Raw genomic sequence first — 20,902 nt, 5'->3', positions numbered from 1 at the left:
AATAAAAGCTAAAACAAATTAATGCAAGGGGAAAGTGTCAAGTGTTACCGTTTTCCTTGTCTGGTTGTGTCGGTAAGCTCTGTTCTGAGCATGCTCAGTTCGTCTCCGAGTTCGGCTACCTGTCTGTCACTTTGCGTTGCTGCCTGCTGGCTCTGCTCTGCCTTCAACTCTGCAGTCCTTAATCAACAACAAGTCAACAACAACATACAATTCAGTTCTATTTTCATTCTGAAAAAGATATTGGAAAATACAAATTCAGTGAGACTTAATTACAATCTTACATTTAAAGACACAGCAATAAAAAATATGCCTACTGACCGGAGTTCTTTGGCCTGGGCCTCCACCTCAGCCTCCAAGCCCAGGATCTGCTCCCTCATGACGGTCACACTGGAGGTCTTAGCCCCTACTGTGGAGCCCAGGAGACGGGCCTGAAGAAAGAGCAGATACACCGACCATTTAGCATCTCTCCTAGTGAATGTCAATGATCTGTACATGCATGGTTGTTCTCACTTAGTACCTTGGTTTTAGAGCTGGCCAGTTCAATCTGGGTCGCCTCCAGGTCACTGATGAGCTGTCTGTTCTCCAGAGCCAGGGAGGCGTTCTCCTGACGCAGGCAGCCTAGCTTCTTCCTGAGGGGGGCAACCTCCATCTCCACTGCCCTAGACAAGGAGCACTGATGGATACAGAGGTATAGACAGGTTAAGACATGAACCACAAACCCAACACACACACACACACACACACACACACAAACATCAAAGACAAGAAACACACTCAACTCAGATTGTCACGCAAACAGACAAAGTCTGTGACATTATAGCTACAGAGTTAGTGTACAAATGACCACACACATACATACATAGTAACATACAGTAACATAGACCGGTCCACCTCTAAATAAAGGGGCTGTCTCTCTCTCTCACCCTGGAGTCAGTACTGGGTAGGCTTTCACAGGCCTGTCTCTCAGCTGTCCTACTTCTGTGGAGGGGTCTCTCAAGACTTGGGTTGTCAGTTGGAGGATGTGGGACATCAGGCCGCTGTAGGTCCTCTAGGGACAGAAGACCTGGCAACCCATGTACTAAACTCCTCTCAGACCGCTCACTGTGACTCTCCTGTCCTGAGTGACTTGGAGGATGGCGAAAAGGCATGTCAAAGTAAGTGCTACATCTGTTGGACTTTCAGAGGACCTAACAGTATGTTAGTCAATTGGGCTATGTGCGTGAGGTAGTTGCATTGACTGGCACCTACCTGTGACTAAAATGGGGAAATCAAGTTAGCCATGTAACGTTATATTGATACCTAGCAGCAAGTTAGCGTCGCTTACCTTAATTGTTCTCCCAAACTTTGCAAACTAATCTCCGTTAATCGCAATTGATTCCTTAAACTGGCCACATCTTCGACAAGATCCTCATCGTTGTTGTTAAACATTGGTGGCTGTCATTTGCACACGCTAACGTTAGCTAACTAGCTAACATCAACAACTCGGGTAGCCAGTTTATCAATCAACAGGTTGCTAGGGTTATTGTTAGCTAGCTAGTTAGCTAAATGAAGATGTATAGCAAATATGTGCTGTGGTACTCAGGATCAAGTTACTTAGCTAGTGGAATAGGAAAATCTTTTAAAAGGTTCATAAAGTTTAAAAATCGTTTACTGCTTGGCAGTTCAATCGCTCACTGCCAAAATGTAAACATCGCTCCAACATCGCGTCATTCGATTGGACGAGAGGGAACTGTGTGAAAAGTGATTGGTTTCACGAAGAGGTCGTGAACTGCAAAGGCCGCGAATGGTGGCGCGTTTTGGCTGACCAATTCAAAGCATATGCATCCCAGCCTCCTAGAATTTTCCTTTTTGTCAGTGTTGGTTTCTGTTACACCTGGCAAATTCTTATTCATCTCTATTTGAGGAGCAGAAATATGCAGAATGACGAAATATAGTGGATAATTTAAAAAAAATGATGCATATTGTGTTTACTTTTGATTCATGTAGTTGACAACAACATATCATATCATGAGTCATAGCTGAATAAATTCCCTTCAAAATGTGAGACTGACCCTCAGACATTTAAATAGAGAAAACGTTTCTCACAGGAACCTTTTGACACAAGTCATCATTGATAGCCCAATCATAAAAAATGCATTTACTTTGAAAGTAATTTAAGAGGAAGGAAAGAAACGCCATATATACAGTTTAATAAAATATTAAATTGAATGCACCAATATGCCACAATGTATGAGTGCCATTTCACATACATATGTTTCAATCACGTGTGGCTTCATTCGTTAGACATGCAATATACAGCTTGATACCAGGAATCGACTACCTACAGTGTCTTCAGAAAGTATTCACATACCTTGACTTTTTCCACATTTTGTTGTGTTACAACCTGAATTTAAATGGATTAAATTGAGTTTGCCTATACACAATATCCCATAATATCAAAGTGGAATTATGTTTTTCGATATTTATACAAATTAATAAAAAATGAAAGCTGAAATGTCTTGAGTCAATAAGTATTCAACTTCTTTGTTATGGCAAGCCTAAGTTCAGTAGTGAAAATGTGCTTAACAAGACCCATAATAAGTTGCATAGACTCACTCTGTGTGCAGTAATAGTGTTTAACATGATTTTTGAATGACTACCTCATCTCTGTACCCCACGCATACAATTATCTGTAAGGTCCCACAGTCAAGCAGGGAATTTCAAAAACAGATTCAACCACAAAGACCAGGGAGGTTTTCCAATGCCTCACAAAGAAGGGCCCATATTAGTAGATGGGTATATATTTTTTCTCCAGATATTGAATATCCCTTTGAGCATGGTGAAGTTAATAATTACACTTTGGATGGTGAATCAATACACCCAGTCACTACAAAGATAGGCGTCCTTCCTAACTCAGTTGCCGGAGAGGAAGGAAACTGCTCAGGGATTTCACCATGAGGACAATGGTGACTTTAAAACAGTTACAGAGTTTAATGTCTGTGATAAGAGAACTAAGAATGGCTCAACAACATTGTAGTTTCTCCACAATACTAACCTACTTGACAGAGCGAAAAGAAGCAAGCCTGTACAGAATACAAATATTCCAAAACATGCATCCTGTTTGTGGCAAGGCACTAAAGAAATACTGCAAAAAATATTGAAAAACAGATTAGTGTCCCTGCTTCCCAAAACACTTGTGCGAGCTGTCGATAATAAACTGTCGTTATCTCTCTCAGAATGATCTTGACTCTATCCAGTCAGGCTTCAAGACGGCTCACTCAACTGAGACAGCTCTGCTTTGTCACGGAGGTTCTCTGCTCTGCCAAAGCTGATTCTCTCTCTCTCTCATCCTCCTAGATCTATCCACTGCCTCGACACCGTGATCCATCAGATCCTCCTCTCCACCCTCTCAAGACCTGGTGTGTCAGGCTCTGCACACTCCTGGATTGCATTCTACCTGGCAGGTCGCGGAGAGGATCTGTCTGCACCACCTGCTCTCACTATTGGTGTCCCCCAAGACTCGGTTCTTGCCCTCTCCTCTTTTCTCTATACACCAAGTCACTCGGCTCAGTCCTATCCTCACATGGTCGCTCCTATCATTGCTTTGCAGATTACCCTCAACTATTCAGACCCTTTACTCAGTACTTTGTTGAAGCACCTTTGGCAGCGAGTACAGCCTTAGGTATGACACTACAAGCTTGGCACACCTGTATTTGGGGAGTTTCTCCCATTCCTCTCTGCAGATCCTCAAGCTCTGTCAGGTTGGATGGGGAGTATCGCTGCACAGTTATTTTCAGGTCTCTCCAGAGATGTTCAATCCTGACTAATCTCCCAGTCCCTGCCCCTGAAAAACATTCCCACAGCATGATGCTGCCACCACCATGCTTAACAGTAGAGACCTCATGAAGCAGGTCTTGTCTGCTACGTGACCTAAAGGACTGGAGACTCATTAACACTGCACATGAATTAGAACAAATAACTACTCTGTCTGTCTTGACTTCTTCCACCCACTGCAAGGCTAACAGTATGGCCACCAGCTCCACCGTATATACAGCCAGATGATCTGTAATACGTTTCCTGACTCTCACCCCACATTCCTCCACCACAAATGCTGACCCAGTACGTCCTGTCCTTGGATCTTTTGAACCATCTGTGTAAATGGCCACAAAATCCTGATACACAGAATCCAGACGTCTCTTAAACAAATCAGATGGATCAACACCCTCCCTATCTTTCTGTAGTCTCTCCAACACTTCTAGATCAACTACTGAAGGCGGGAGTAGCCATGGTGGATTAACAGGAATACCTACAGTTGGGCTAAACTCCCTTCCATACAGTCCCATCTCCTTCACTTGGGCATTACCCACCCACCCAAAGCTCGTGTTCTGTCTTCGCTCATGTCCCCAGCATGCCTGTAAAATCCCTTTTGCAGAATGAGACACCCCATGTCCCTGTAGGTTGACCCAATAATTCATTGCCAGCTGCTGTCTCCTAATCTGCAATGGCATATCCCCCATCTCCACCTGTAGTGCAGCCACTGGGTACGTCCGAAACACCCCACTACATATTCTGAGTCCTTGCCCCTGTATGACATCTAGCCTTTCCAAGGATGTCCGGGCTGCCGGACGCATACGCTATACTGCCATAGTCTATTACAGATCGGATCAATGCAACATACATGGTCCTTAATGAGGAACGACCAGCCCCCCACTCCTTCCCCGTCAGACAGCGCATCACATTTAGCACCTTCTTACACTTTCCCACCACTCTCTCGATGTGTTCTGCCCAGGTCAGTCTAATGTCAAAGTTTACCCCAAGAAACCTGAAGGCCCCCACCCTCTCCAAGTTTCTCCTATATAACCTCAAACATACCTCATCTCCCACCTTCCTCCTGGTAAAGAAATATGTCTAAGTTCTCTACAGAGAACCTGAATCMCCACATTAATACCCACCGCTCTACCACATCAATTGCTTCCTGTACCTTCCTGACTATGTATGGCACATTTCTTCCCCTCTTCCATAAGGCCCCATCATCTGCAAATAACGACCTCCGAATATCCCGCTGTACCTGAGAGTAAACGTCATTGATCATGATTGAGAACAGCAGAGGACTAATCACACTTCCCTGCGGTGTACCGTTATCCACCAGGTAGCTGCCTGATAACAACTTTCCCAGCCTCACCTGGATTAACCTTCCAAACATGAAATCCTTTATCCAGTTGTACATTTTTCCTCCTACCGCCATAATATCAAGCTTGAATAACAAACCCTCCTTCCACAGCCTTCTCCACATTAAAAAAGACAGCTACAACAGTCTCCTTGTTCACCTGAGCCTTCCTGACCTCTGCTTCTAAGCAGAACACTGGGTCCATAGTTCCCCTTCCCTTCCTGAACCCAGTCTGATGTGGCGATACTAGCCCCCTGCTCTCCAGGAAGTAAGTTAGCCTCTCTGTAATCATACGTTCCATAATCTTACATACATATGATGTTAAAGCTATTGGCCAATAGCTTGTTGGCCTCGATGGGTCCTTCCCTGGCTTCCGGATTGGTACCACTACTGCCTCCTTCCAACTGCCTGGTAGTTTCCTTTCCTCCCACACTGTGTTGTGCAACACCAAAACCTTATCCAGTGCCTCATCACTAAGATGGGACAACATAACATAGCCCACCTCACCTCATCTTTCCCAGGTGAAGTTAACCCAGCCTTACCTATTGCCCTTTTCACCTCTGCCAAGGTAAATGGTGCATTCAAAGCATCATTTACATCCTCCCTCCTACCAAGCACTTCAGGATGCTCCTCTCTCGTTATCTCTCTCCCACTCTGCCCCTACTCTGACAAATTGGCCGAGCGATGCACTTCGACAAACGCTTTGGCCATCATCTCTGCCTTCTCATCTGCCACATCCTTCCTACTAGTCAACACTGGATAATCCCACTCCCTTCTGACCCCACTCATCCTCTTAATCATCCCCCACTGGTGTCGCCCCTCCAATGGTGTCACAGAACCGACGCCAACATGACCTCTTTGCCTGACGAATAGTTCTCCTCACCAGGGCCTGCTTATACTGAATCAGATGTTGGAAGTTATGCGTCCTTTTCAGTATACTAAATGCCCTGTTCCTACTCCTCACCATTTCCCCAAACTCCTCCGTCCACCTTGGGACTGCTTTCCTCCTCCTCCCTGAACTCTAAAGTATAGCCTCAGTAGCTGCCCCCACTAACGCTGTTCTCACCCAGTTATTCATACTATCCACCCCCCCCCCCCCCCCCCCCCCCCCCCCCCCCCCCCCCCCCCCCCCCCCCCCCCCCCCCCCCCCCCCCCCCCCCCCCCCCCCCCCCCCCCCCCCCCCCCCCCCCCCCTTCATATCCACCTGAGCCATCACCTGCTCTCTCAGCTCCTGAAACTGGTCCCACTTTGCCCTTTCAAACACCCACCTGCCTACTCCATCCACTGACACTTCCTACTCCTTCCGGCCTACTGTGCATACTATGAGGTAATGATCACTCCCTACTGTCGACTCCTCCCATACCTCCCACTCAGATTCCTGCCATCGCACTAGATACCAGTGAGGTCCAAGGCAGACTCTTTCCCTGTGGTTACATCAATCCAGGTCCCTCAGCCATCATTCAGGCACACCAGATCTTTCATTTCTATTAGATTTCCCCTGACATGGCCATTTCCATCCATCCGTTTCCACCCCAGAGTGTGTTGGGGGCATTTTATCATGGCCCTCCACCCTCTCCAGCACTTCAAGTCCAATATCTGACACAGATTATTGTAGTTCAATACCACTCTCTTCCCTCCACTAACCACATATTCCTGTTCAATACCTCAGCCTAGCATCCTGTAGGGAAGTCCTTGCTTTATAAAGGTAGTCTGACATGCACTCTCAACTGTGAGACCTTATTTAGACAGGTGTGTGCCTTTCCAAATCATGTCCAATCAAGTTGCAGAAACATCTCAAGGCTGATCAATAGAAACAGGATGCATCTGAGCTCAATTTCGAGTCTCATAGCAAAGGGTCTGAATTCTTATGTAAATAAAAAAATATATAAATATAAACTAGCAACATTTTCTAAGCCTGTTTTCACTTTGTCATTATGGGATATTGTGTATATTGATGGTGGGGGGGCACTTTTATCCATGTTAGAATAAGGGTGTAACGTAACAAAAAGGTCTACACTTTTATTCGGCGCATGTGACAAATAAAGTTTGATTTGAAAAAGTGAAGGGGTCTGAACACTTCCTGACCGCACTAAGTACTTTACTGTGATTTTTTTGTTTGTTTTTAATCGGCAAAAAGGAACAAATAGCTCCTTAGCAAAGAGCAATTTCTCAGCACTGTCTGGGACTGTTCTGTGTTGAAAAATGAAAACAAGCGGTTATTGGCAGAGGGGTTTGGAACTCTTTCCTACTGGACTATTACCTAATTAACTGCCTGTTGATGTCAAAACTCCATCCAACCAAAACAGGCTGAAATTTCAGGTGGTGTTTTCAAACAGCTCTTACACTAAATTCCAACCTCAGTGTGGAAATGTATATAAAACACAGGAAAATCCTGTTCGAGTGCACTGGACCTTTACTAATGTATTTCTGGTGTAATGTTAATGAGCTAGCTGGTAATAATGCATCACCGGAATGACTAATCTACATCATCTTCAAGTAAATGTTACATGCCATTCATTTCTTTCTGTCAAGATGACCTGATTCATAAAATAATACATCTAACTGGTGGAAACCATGTTATTTCTACCAAAAGTGCCAATTTAACAGACTGCAAGTCTTTTTGAAAAAATAAACAATGAATTCAGAACTTGGGCTTTTAAATATTTATTATGTGGCCGAAGAAGCCTGCTCAAAGCCAGTAGAAAAAAAGATCTAGGGTCTAACACTGGCACAATGACATACAGGAGAAAAACTTCAAATAAAACACACCTTTAAAAAAATTGAGTCAAGATCCAACTCCACTGCCTGAAGGGGAAAATKGCCTTTTCTGAGAATTACGTAGCACATCCAACACCAAGAGGCATTAACTGCTTGAACTCTTAAAATGAAACAAGGAACTCAGAAGAAACTTTATTTTCCAGAGATAAGTGGAAGAAAATGTTACTGGATAAACAAAATCAACATTTTTGACCCTGTAGCATAATGGACTGAATTTCAGTCTTTTTCAAAACAACCAGTCACATAGGAATGTCTAAATTAATGCTACCATTTTTATGAACATATCAATGAAATACTTACGCCACAAAATGTTCCATCCTATTAATACCTCGATTTTACATTCCACATCTTTGCTGGAGTTCTATGAGCACGTTATACATACAGTGAAGTTGCTGCGCATGTCCTGAGTGGGTTCTAGGTGAGCTTGGCTGTACCAGCAAAAGTCTAAGTGCACAGTTGAGGAGAAAGTGAAATAAATAGCACCTGAAATAAAATCAACAAAGCCTGACTTAAGCAAAATATTGGTGTTGCCGTTAAGTGATTGAAATACAAAAGCAACCATTTTTTAGGGTTGAGTTGCATAGGCGGCTATGAGAACTGAATTCAGTTTTAAAAAGTACAAGGTCCAAGAGGTTTTTGTAGTCAGTGTTCTAACGAACTTATCAATGTCATAAAATACAACCGCAGCCCGACAGAAATGAAGGAACAAAGTCCTATTTGAGGCGTTTATAAATGTAAGGGGTAGATTGCGTATACAAAATACAGCAACGATTTATATCTTCAGAACATATAGAACACATGTAGGTACATTACACAACCTTTCAAATGTAATAACACGAAGACCTTAAGTCCAACTAAGTTACCGCTTTACACTTGAACTCACTTAACATTCCTTCTCACAAGCTCAGCCCTCAAWGCAAATTCAACTAGTTTTATTCATGAATCATGTGTTAGAAAAAAGTATTTGACCCCTGTAAGTAAATCGTGACACGAACTATAACACAGTGAAAATAATACGGTTCATAGTGAGATGATTTGCAGAACATGAAGCAGAGGTTAGAGCTAGAGGTCACACGCTTTCAGCTGAGAGAGTGAAAGGAGACAACGCGTATCACTGCCTCTGGATTAATAAGCTCGGCTATCACGTGTTTGGGAGAATGGTTGTACAGTATAACACGCTGAACTTGATGTGCGATCAAATCCAAATTGTAAAAGAAAAAAAATGAGCTGCGCCTCACTGGACACTGACATCAGTAAATACAAGTAGAAAAGTAAATAGACATAATAAAACTGGTTTGCAGCAGCACAAATCTCTGTTGTTGAGTCCCTCTTGAACGTCAACTACTTGCAAACAGGCACACTTTCGACATACCAGGTCGAGGCGCCTAAACACCATTCAAACCCCCCTATCTAACCCTTTTACATTCTGCCTAAACTGGTCTCTCACCCCCTTCGGTTTACAAAATCTAAACAGATCTGAAACACTGAAGTCAACGAGTTACAGAAAAGAGCATATCACTGGACGAAAAGGAAAAACTAAATAGGGAAACTCAAGCTCCCTTCCTGACCGGGCAACATGGAGGTCCGTTCTCAGAAGGCGAGAGTTATAAGTGAGAATGCCTGAGAAGCCAGTGTTTGGAGGATATATTGGCACGGGTGTCAGGCCCGAGACAAAATCAAGGGCTGGCAAACGGTGCCAATACATCCGCCTAACTCTGGCTTCGAGGGCATTATCACTTTTATACAACGGTTTAACAACATATTAAAAATTATGATTTACATATTTTCATTAACGTTACTTTTATGAATTTATTCATACCATTTCATCCTTCCACAAGATATTGTCTCGACACAAATCTAGGGTTGCTACCCAAGCCGGCTGGTCATCCATTCTATCGGTTTGGTTGGCAGTCATTACATCTTTTTTGTTCTGCATCTATGGACACGACCCAGTCGTTCGTTCTAAATGTTTTAATACCATACTGGCTGGTAACATCCGTATCCCATGCTTGATTTCTAGCCAACTATGGTTAACTTACAGTCACGCCAAACAGTACAGCCAGAATAACAAAGTAGCTGCATTGGCGTTTGTTTAAGCAGCTTTCTAGTGATGTTTATTTGCATACATCCATAACAATCAGCTAAGGATGCGCGATTTCAACTGGCGTTGAACATGTGCTCTCGTCAGGACACTGTTGTTCAGAGGAGCTAGCCAACAACACAGCTAACACAATAACTCCAAACTGAAGCGGAGAAGACTGCAAACTAGCTGCACTTTGTTTCATTTCACCTGTTTTCTATTGATATTTCTTGTATACATCCATAAAAATTATGCGGATTCATGATTTCGACCGACTGAGAAAAGCTGCCTGCCTGTCTCATCCCGATTCTTGACACGTTCATTACTATGCTATACTATGACAGCTGGTGACCGAATTTGAATATTGAAACAATGCTGCAAATGTCAGACAGCAAGGTTTATACAAATCTCCGCTGTTGAAAACTAAACATTAGTCTAAAAGAAAAGTTAGATAATATCTAGATGCTTTTTTATAATGGAGACCAAGTTTATAAATCGCTTGGCTGGGCTGAAGAGACAGTGGATTGCGCAGTCAGATGGAACTGAGTAATTAGGCATTTTAACATCATAGATTTACCCAGTGGTAACTTGCAGAATAGACACTGTCTGGAATGCAGTTTTAACCAATCAGCATTCAGGATTAGACCCGCTCGTTGTATAATGCTTTATAAGCGCTGTGYAAACACATAATAAACTACGTAAGCGCTGCGAGACGTTCAGGAAGCAGTGACACCCTCCCATTCTACCAGGTACTGGACCTTGCCGTCCAGGGTGACGCGGCGGGCCAGGACGCGGTACTTCTCCCCGCACTCCAGGCGGCCTGCCGCCCCAAAGTAGCTGCTGATTGAGCTCTTGAGGTGGGACAGCTGGCCGCCTGGGACCAGGCCGTGCACTATATCCGTGGAGTGGAGCCCCGGCAAGGTGTTTTGGGGCTCTGGGGCATGGGGGCCTGGGTGTTGAGGGGGAATCTCATGGTTGGGGGGCTGCAGGGGAACCCGTCGTGGCCGGCCCCGTCTTCTCTTCAGGGGGGGCTTGGCAATGGGCCAGTGGCGGCCCGTGCGCGTCTTACTGGAGATAGACAGGCTGGGGTGGAATAGAGGAGGGAGAGAGATTAGAAAAACACTTAGAGGTACTCCCAATTACCTACCATACAATGACTACAATACAACGGTACAATGACTTTCCATGTGAATGTGTGAGAGCCTGAGTGTGAATCTGATAATGCAGAATGTACCTGGACTGTCTGGAGAGGTTAGTTGAGGTAGTTTCAGTGGTGCTGACGGCACCGACGGAGTCCACGTCTGAGGTACTGGAGGATGGCAGAGATCTGTCGCTCCTGCTGCTGGGAGTAAAGGGGACACTGGTAACAACACCATTCAACAGTTTTCACAAATTGAGCAACTGTTCTCACAAATGAATTTGGGGGGATAACTGACCTAGAGGTTAAGAGATCCAACGAGTGGGAATCAAGTGATTGTGGTGGCGTCACATCCTTCAGGGGGGATAAAAAGACATGACATCTCAATATATAAACAACATGCCTCAAATGTTTTAAGTTTGGGTAAAGGTGTTACCTGCGCCAAGAGTTCACTGGAGCGCCTTAGCTTGGCCAGAGTCTCCAGCGAGTGACCTCCCTGCTTCTTCCTCTTTTTGGCTTTCTTCACCACGCCATTGGTTAATTCACTGGAACAAGATTCAAAATCGTCAAACTGAGTCATCAGTTTCCCTTTCTGCTACTTTAAAACCTGTGGACACCCAAACAATACCCCCCCCCCCCCMAMAAAAWAAAAAATAAAAAAAGCCTTACCAGGATATATAGCATGCAAAAATGAGTTTCTCATTAGAAAGTCTCACCTGGTGTTGGTCAGCGGTTGGATAGCCTTCCTGCCTTTGATTTTGATCTCATTGGAGGCCCTCTCTGGCTCCCCTCTGTCGGCCAGCACCTCAGAGCTCTGGGGACCCGGAGGAAAACGGATCCTCAGCCCAAAGAGGTGCTTCTTCTTCTTAATCTCCTTCCCCGACATGAACCTGGGAGAGGGAGAGAGAGAGCAGGATGGAGAAGTGGAGGACATGAATGAGAGAGGAAGGTAGAGGGGATGGACTGTACATGAGAATAGTTATGCTGACATGATGGGAACAATCATGAAGTCATTGGGAGTGTGTAACTCACATGCTGTGATTGCTATTCAGTGCTTCCAGAATACTTTCATATCGGTCCAACTGAGGAGTAGCTGAAAGCTGGAGTTGGAAAAAGGCAATCGTAAGATTCATTTGAGAGGTTGGAATTTCATATATTGCTGTGTCAAATAAAATATACTGAACAAAAATAAATGCAACATGCAACATTTTCAAAGATGTTACTGAGTTACAGTTCATATAAAGAAATAAGTCAATTGAAATAAATTCATTAGGGCCTAATCTATGGATTTCACATGACTTGGCAGGGGCCATGGGTGGGCCCGGGAGGGCATAGGCGCCACTCACTGGGGAGCCAGGCCCAGACAAAGCCCAGCCAGTCAGAATGGGTTTTTCCCCCACAAAAATACTTTATTACAGACAGAAATACTCAATTAAAAGAGAAATAAGCTTTTGTGAGTATGGAACATTTATGGGATCTTTTATTTCAGCTCATGAAACATGGGACCATCACTTTACATGTTGCATTTATATTTCTGTTCAGTGTAGAAAAAAATGAGAAGATATGAGAAGTTCTATAAATGAATGTTTCTCCAACTGCGTCAAGGTTTGTCCTACCTCCCGGAGCTGTAGTTGATCCCAGTTGTCGTTGATGTAAGTCATCAGCTCCAGCTCGGAATCAAAGTACTTCTTCTTGTGAATCACACTCAGATTGTAGAGGCTCAGGTGTGCAACGTCCACCCTGTTGGAGAGAAACAAGGAAGGAAGCTCAAAACGGTCCAAATTCAATATGATTCGTTATACGATTCGTGTGCAATAGAATTAAGTTGCTCAATTTATCCTAGAGGGAACTTCTGTTTCATCAAACAATCCATACACTGAACTGATGCAGTGTCTTTTGGTTATCTTGCTTGTTCCAATACAGGAAATAATAAATCAATTGGATAACATCAATCCATTGCACAAATCAAATCTCTTCTACACGAGTTCCACTCACCATCTAAGAGGCAGTCGTTTGAGGTACTCCGGTCCACTATTGCAAACTGAACAAATAAATAGATAGAACCTGGTGAGAAAGAAGCACAAGCGCTTGTTTATTTTCTGGCACCGCATTGGTAGCCAGCACATGCTTCCTGAAAGATGACGTATCGTGAGGCTTTAAAAGGGGGGGGGGGGGCTGTTTCGTACCTGTCTCCATAGAGCATGGGTGTCTTAAAACACTGGATACACGCCTCGTGGAACCACTGCTTACACCTGTTGCACTGCAGCATCTTCAGGTACCAGCTAAAGGGAGAGAGGGGAGAAGGGTTAAAACAGAGGGTGTATGGGAGTGGTGTGTGTGTGTGTGTGTGTTACTCACTCTCCAGGTCCTCCACAGTAGCAGTAGCATTGCTGGATGTTGGTTTTGTGGCCCTGGTCCCACACCAGGTACTCCAGGGCATAAGGCAAAGAGTGGTTCATCTCCTGCTGGGCTCTGGGACCCTTTAGCATGCCCTTCTGTCAGAGAACATACACACACCCGACTGTGAGCTCAATTGGTTGGAGCGTCCCCCTTACCATTTATTACAACCTTTTCACACAGCGGTTCTGAGTCCGTGTAAGGTCAAGTAATGTGAATGCGTGTGCTCACTTTCCGGTGTTGTCATATTGCATTATGTTGTATTGCATTATAGTGTGTTGGTTTGTGTACCTTGCATGCTGAACTCACAAAATGAATTTCCATGGAAATATAAGTTATTGTATAGTTATCGTACATTTGTTGTTGTGGCCAACACACACTCCCCACAGAGCCACTTCTCGTCGGTGTCGATCAGACTGGAGTCGATGATGGGGGAGTGGCAGAGCTGGTGATATCCTGAAAAGGGAAAGATGGATCACAGTTAAGAGAATTACTATTGTATCGATGTGTGTTTCCAGAGGTGGGACCTCTAATGACCAGATAAACAAGGACTCCTTAACTTGGATATGAACCAGCAAACATTTGGTCCCAGGTGAAATTTCCGAACCTGGTCAGGTTAAAGGAAGGAAGGGGTTAGGATGGTGATTGTGCCCTAACCTTGTCCACACTTGTCGCAGATGACAATCTCGTTTGGCTCCTCGGAGCACTCGTCCTGGCATATTGTGCAGACCATGTCCTCCCCTCCCTCGTCCCCTGAAAACAGACAGGACGGGATAGGTCACTCCTCTAGATAACCACACACCGCCCTTTAATTCATAAAAGGGAACAACCAGGCAACCAGCATCACACAGCAAAGAAAAGAGAGAACATTTCAAGAAAGAGAGAGCTTCAGGGAGGAGATTGAAGAGATAGAACGAACGATAGCGAGAGCTCAATAACGCAGAACAGTTCACGCTTGTGCTTTGTAACTGACCAAAAAAAAAAAAAAAAAGAGCCCGAGGTGGGAAATCCCCATTTTACTAATGTGATGTGCACACAGGCTATATGGGGTCATATCTCCACAAACACATCCCCATTTGCTTCCAATCCAACATAAATCGAATAAGCTGTTGCTTTCACCCAAAGTCGACAAATTAAAATATGTCATTCATATCCAGCCCAAACAGGGAAGGGACATTGTTTTTAACAACAACTGCAACCTTGTGGAGTAAAATGACATAAGATAAACACCAGTGAAAATACATTTTTAGGGCCCTATAAAATCATTTTTGTTGTTGTTGTTATTAACATTTAATTTAGAAGGTTATTGGGAAAGCCTTTCCATCTACCAGAAGACTTTTCATTAGCATCATCGCAAATGGCTACACACAAAACGGTAGAAGCGCACGCCACACAAAGACAGGGAATTCTCGTTGCCTCTCTACAGAAATATGAATCACGGATGCATTCTGTTCCATGTCTTATGATAAACTTGGGCAAATTAATACATGTTCAATACATTTGATTGATTCCCTACATCTTTTGAATATAGTTGAATTCCGTTTTAATGTCTGGATTCTATAGGGCCCTAATCTTTACTACTTAGAGGGACTTCAGTTGAGGGGCCTAGCATCATAAGAATTCATACTCAAATACCACTGGGGGTGCCATTTGAGGTTCAACATAACAGTCACGAGATCCCATTTCCTGCCACTTTGACCAAAAAAGATTGCCCAATTCCAGTATGTCAAACATTAGTCATGTGTCATCTAACTGAAATAGGCATGCCCGTTAAATGTCTAGGCCCCTCACTGAAGTGTAACCAATTAACATGTGAACTGAACAATGAACTGAATGAACACAGTAGTAATACAAGCTTAGGAGTACCTTCCCTATGCTTGTCTGGCGGCTCCGTGGGGAACTTACGTTTGGCGTGAGCCCAGAATCTTTGTGGTTTGTTGACTGTCAGGGACAAGTTACAAAAGATAAACCCGGGCTGAACGGAGGAGATAGGAGGAAGAAAACTCAACCAAGGATATCAACCCAACTGGAGATAGAATGAATGAGGGCAAGCCAAACGGCATTAATGAACACATGTTTAACTGAAAACTGTACAGCCTGGAGAATAAATACACGTTCTAAAAGCTAAATTCGAAGGATTCTGCCCATCGTGTATTGGTCATWTCTGTGGAGAAAATAGAAAGGCATGTATTTTTCTTAGCAGATAACTTTTTTATTATTATTTCGAGTGTAATAAAAGCATATTACACAGATGGCAAATATGCATCAAGTTGTACGGTCAACATATCAAGCAAGCATAAAACTGTTCATCCCATTGACTATCGAAAATATGACTGGAACTTGACATGGCACCATGTCTTGGGCAGGAGAACTACTTGCCTGTCTGAATGTCCTTCCACAGAACCCAGGACTTCGAACGATCTTCAAAGACAACAAAACAGCGCTGCTTCCCCTTATTTATCTGAGGGAGGGATAATTTGTTTGTATATGATCCTTTACTGCAAAATGACATAAGATACGGCTGAAATTGCATTTTATAGAACATGTGAACAATAACATCAAATAGAAACGTTCCACCTATTAGCAACAGATGCTTACCTTAGTGATAATCCCCAAATAAAACAGGCCATCTGACCATCGGGCTAGGACCTCTTGTCCCTCTTTAAACTTGTCGCCGAGGTTGGTGTCCATGTTCCCTCCATGTCCATCCTCGGCAGGTTCGACGCTGGTCAGGGACACTGGCGTCTTGTGCTGCCGATGGGAATTTGCTTTCCGCTGGTGGACCGGCAAATGCTCTAATGCTGTTGAGTCTCTGTCATATTGGAAGAGAGAGGTGAATTAGCCTAATTCCTACAAAAAAAATAGGTGTCACTGTCAAGCATTGTCATTGTATTAAAGCTACAGGCGAGTGGAGTCTCACCATGAGAGCATCTCTGACATTGCCAAAATATTCAAGGGAGACACAGAATAAAGGAGGATTATTTCAACAGAAACACTGGAAAGCCTAAATCACATATTTTTGAGAAACTGTTGCAGAATAGAATAGCTGCATAGAATTTGACAGGCTGTCAACTCAGCTGCCAAGTAACTCATCATACTAACTGTTAGTCCGATTAATAAGGCTGTAATACACAATTGATCGCTATTTACAGCCTGGAAGTAATACCTGCAAAATCATGTAAATGTTCCTTATAAGCTAGATGGTTGAATAAATTACATTTAAAAGCTGCAATATGTAACTTTTTGGGAAACCCAACCAAATGCACATAGAAATATGAGTTATATATCTGTCATTCTCATTGAATGCAAGTCTAAGAAGCGGTGGATATTGTAATGAAACAGGCAGGGAGCAGGTCTCGAACCCTCGACCTTCAGCCCGAAGTCCAGCGCGCTATCGACTGTGCCGCAAAAGCATGCTCATGCGGCAGAGTCGATATCCGCGCTAATAAACCCAGGGTCGTTACAATATGTTCTACTGCTATGCATTTCGTTCATACGTTTAGTTTTAGTCTTTTACTTTAGTTTGTGTACATCAACTTAAAACAAGCTGAAAATACAATATTTTTGGTTATTGAAAATATTATTTTTTTCACACAGGGGTTTAGATGGCACAATGGTTTTCTATACATTGCTTTTTTTTGTCACATACTGAAATTAGGCGAACTATTAGAATTTTAGCAACCAAGAAATGGCGAAGCGATTCCTGCATATTGCACCTTTAAACTTACTCTACCGGTTGTCTGTGCAGTTTGTCCTTCAGCTGCTCGAAATTTGAGACAAATATCCACTGGAAAGTATTGTTTGCCCTACTTTTTAGCTAGCCAGTCGGTAGGTATGTGGTTCAGTTTGGTACCCCGAGGTAAAACTCGTTTTATACTGGATATTCGGTTCTCTCGTCAATAGATATTGAACCAAGCATGACAAGATTTACATTTTAAATCACACAAAACAAGTGTGAATTGTTCTGCATCCTCCCCTGATTCAGAATATAGAATGTATTGTTGATGAGGAAACCGCACAGACAACCGGTCTAGTAACTTTAAAATGTAATTGTATTCAATATTCTGGCTTGTAAAGAACATTTACACGATTGTTCAGGTATTCGTTTCAGGCTGTATATACCAATTAATTGTGTATAACAGCCTGATTAATCAGACTAACAAGTTGTGAGAAAAATGTACTGAGTCTTGGTGCATGATGTCCTTCAATAAAAAGCATTAATTGGTTTTAAAATGGGGTGTTCGAATCGAACCCTATCCCTCTGTGCACCGTCACYGTTTCCTTTTGTTCGTGGGCTAGCTGTCAGGACACTGCATCCAGGATGAAATAATGAATGCATACATTTACCTGCACATACGTTCTCAGTTCAACGAGTAAGTTTGATGCAGCATGCATGCAATTAGTCTTATTGGTTGTCTAGGCTAAAAACAAGTGACAGACAGGTCTCGAGCTATCACAGACGGAATGATTCTGGAGCGCACCCACACCCCCAATATAAAAACATCGTAATGTTGATAAGGTACCTCATTCGGTCAGTTCGGAGGGTCAAAGTGCCACATATATTGAAATACTCGGTCGTAATCGGTGTTTGGCCTCGTGTCCGAGTAGCGGTAAATCTCTTTGAAATGCACCTCTCTTAATATGACACACTAGCAAGGTTTTTTAGAAAATAACAAACGGGTCATTTTCCCCTAATACATTCGCCATTTTGGTTTCCCGCTGATCTGGGAGTGCATTGTGGGAGTCGTTCGCTCCACCAGCCACTAACCACTTTTTTTTCATACATTTGAAAATGTAGGCAGGACTCTTTTTCCTCCACGACCCACTTGAACCTTTTTTTATGATTTAGATTAGAGTCGGAGGACCAATCCAATGTTTATGATCTACATTCATTTTATAGTCTCACCTTGACTGCATATCCAGGTCGTGAGCCCACAACTTCATTCTAATGTGCATAGTGCACATGCAACCTGCTTTTCTGGAATTGGGGGGGGGGGTTATGGGAAATGTAGAGCTGTAGTAGACTAGCCTATCATTATTATTATTAATAATACGGTTGATTCATCCATATCTTTGATGGGAATTTAAAAATAATATTACTTCCCATCAAAGATATGGATGCATCAACCGTCCACTTGTCGGCGCTTGAGAACCAAAAACTGGACAATTTTCACCGCGGCGTTACAATGTAACAAAGTAGTAACATTCATATATTGTAAATTCCATATTTGTTCAAATTAATAGCTGCGACATTGTTGCTTTTTATAACTGCGAGCTGCTGTAGGCTATCCCTTTTCAAACATTTACATTTTATGGCAAATTCCAGCATTCATGAAATTCTGAATTAGTGACAGAGAAAAATAGTTATAATTTATTAATGTATGATTATTTCCTAGTAATTATACTGATTTAATATGATAGATTTCATACAGGAAATGATAGCTATGCATTGCTTTGCACAGAGGGGATCAAAGCTTTTGCGTCGGCAAAAAAAATCATCCCTCTGTCTTTATTTTCTGCAGTCCTTGTGAGATACAATATGTGGCTGGCTGCTAGTGGTAAAATCCTTTCTCTTTGCAGCAGGATATTATGCTGGCAGCACGATCGCGGATTATTATTTTTCTCAAAATAAGAGTCCCCCTGCTAAACTTTGTGAATATCGATTTTTTTTCTTCTCCACTCTAGTGCCGTAAAACTGTTTTTCAAACCATTGCTACCAACTTTGAAAAAATAAATGGATAATCTAAACTATTTTTGTATATAATGTGTCCGTCATCTTTTCCTATGACCGAAAGGAGCTTGTGGACATCAGAACAACGATCACTAACCTTGATTAGGATGAAGATTCCTACTTCAACGAGTCGGAGGCGCAGGACATACTGCTCACCCTGGACCAGGGCCCAATCCTCAAAACATGGAAAAGAAAAAGGTGGCATAAGAGAGACCGACGTGCCAGTACCCTGACGGAACTACGTCAGCGAGGTACTTAAAAGGCGCCCCTATCCTACGTTCTATTGGTGAAAGTAAAATCACTGCAGAACAAACTGGAAAGCTCCATTCGAGACTATCCTATCAACTAGACCTGAAGATCTGTGATATCCTATGTTTCACAGAGTCGTGGCTGAACAAGGACATGGACAATATACACTGAGGAACACCTATGTGAGAATGCCATTCACTGACTACCGCTCACCGTTCAACATCATAGTGCCCTCCAAGCTCATCACTAATCTTAGGACCCTGGGACTGAACACCTCCCTCTGAAACTGTTTCAAGTTTTAATGTCTCATGCACAAGTACAGTGAAATGTCTTCCTGACGGGCCGCCCCAAGGTAGCCAGGGTAGGCAACAACACATCCGCCACGCTGACCCTCAACACAGATGCATGCTTAGTCCCCTCCTGTAGTGCCTGTTCACCCACAACTGCGTGGCCGCGCACAACTCCAAAACCTTTATTATGTTTGCCGACGACATGACAGTGGTAGGCCTGATTACAGACGACGATGATGGACCACACACACCAACACAGTCATGAAGAGAGCACAACAACACATCTTCTCCCCCTCAGGAGGCTGAAAAGATTTGGCATGGGCCCTCAGATCCTCAGGAAGTTCTACAGCTGCAGCATTGAGAGCATCTTTGACTGGCTTCATCACCGCTTGTTATGGCAACTGCTTGGCATCTGACCACAAGGAGCTAGCTGCGCTACAGAGGATAGTGCGTACACCCCAGTGCATCACTGGGGCCGAGCTCCCTGCCATCCAGGACCTCAATACCAGGCGGTGTCAGAGGAAGACCTGTGAATAATAACATTTTCTTTTTTATATTGTTTTATTCACAMCATTTATTTTGAAACTTTACACACACATACTCGTATGTTGAAAGCTATTGTGTAGACTACATTTAAAGAAATACACAAATGCATGTTATTGGATTACTCAGTTGAGTCTGCAAAACTTAGAAAAGTTCTCTCTACAAGCCAATATGTATCCCATGTACAGTTTATTACAGGATATGTATGGCACAGTCCCCCCTCCAAAACTACACATATTTGGTTAGTAGAGACCCTACTGAGTATTTTTCACCCCACTTTTTTCTGAGAACGGTAGAAAAGTTCTCTGCAGCCCAATATTCTCAACATACCAGCATCAACGATAGTGTTTTTTCATTGTTGGTTAAAAATGTTTTTTAAAACCATATTTTTAATTTGTTTCCCTAAATTACTAATTGCCTTTCCTTGCTGGCCATTGATTAAAATGCAATGTCTTTTGAATGAGTTATCCATTTTGCAATATTTTGAAATGTGTAGTTTTATTTTGAAGGTTTTCTCATTACATTATGAGCGTGACGTCATCCATTGTGC

The 20,902-nt window shown here is 43.1% G+C and overlaps 2 protein-coding genes across 8 annotated transcripts in view; both read right to left on the bottom strand.

Annotated features, from left to right (window-relative positions):
* The window catches only part of ccdc18 (coiled-coil domain containing 18), a 46,687-nt gene extending 44,989 nt beyond the window's left edge, over positions 1-1,698 (bottom strand). For 4 of the 5 annotated variants that reach the window (XM_023977825.2, XM_023977827.2, XM_023977828.2 and 1 more), the window contains exons 1-5: positions 1,325-1,698; positions 924-1,125; positions 518-673; positions 319-428; positions 49-177 (exon numbers count right to left, since the gene is read on the bottom strand). In XM_023977825.2, the coding sequence (XP_023833593.1) occupies positions 49-177; positions 319-428; positions 518-673; positions 924-1,125; positions 1,325-1,428 (701 nt within the window). In that variant the 5' untranslated portion in view covers positions 1,429-1,698. The remainder of the gene's footprint in view (positions 1-48; positions 178-318; positions 429-517; positions 674-923; positions 1,126-1,324) is intronic. The other variant, XM_023977829.2, reaches the window with a different exon arrangement.
* Positions 1,699-10,217: 8,519 nt separating this feature from the next.
* On the bottom strand, positions 10,218-18,249 carry LOC111957100 (metal-response element-binding transcription factor 2). Of its 3 annotated transcripts, none has more exons than XM_023977830.2 (15): positions 18,063-18,249; positions 16,138-16,351; positions 15,919-16,000; positions 14,197-14,292; positions 13,895-13,995; positions 13,501-13,637; positions 13,329-13,424; positions 13,138-13,206; positions 12,759-12,882; positions 12,175-12,242; positions 11,859-12,032; positions 11,579-11,687; positions 11,441-11,496; positions 11,239-11,346; positions 10,218-11,087 (listed from the first exon to the last, which is right to left on the bottom strand). In XM_023977830.2, exons 1-15 carry the CDS (start codon positions 18,065-18,067, stop codon positions 10,721-10,723), a joined length of 1,806 nt encoding a protein of 601 aa, XP_023833598.1. In that variant the 5' UTR covers positions 18,068-18,249; the 3' UTR covers positions 10,218-10,720. The 3 variants fall into 3 exon arrangements, with proteins under 3 accessions (XP_023833598.1, XP_023833599.1, XP_023833601.1); XM_023977831.2 differs by having other exon boundaries at positions 11,239-11,343; XM_023977833.2 differs by lacking the exons at positions 15,919-16,000; positions 16,138-16,351; positions 18,063-18,249 and adding an exon at positions 15,445-15,508.
* Between the last annotated feature and the right edge of the window lie 2,653 nt (positions 18,250-20,902).

This window comes from Salvelinus sp. IW2-2015, linkage group LG32 (assembly GCF_002910315.2).
Source record: "Salvelinus sp. IW2-2015 linkage group LG32, ASM291031v2, whole genome shotgun sequence".
Taxonomy (NCBI): domain Eukaryota; kingdom Metazoa; phylum Chordata; class Actinopteri; order Salmoniformes; family Salmonidae; genus Salvelinus; species Salvelinus sp. IW2-2015.
The sequence above is the reverse complement of the archived record's forward strand: the minus strand, read 5'-3'. Positions and strand labels throughout refer to the sequence as shown.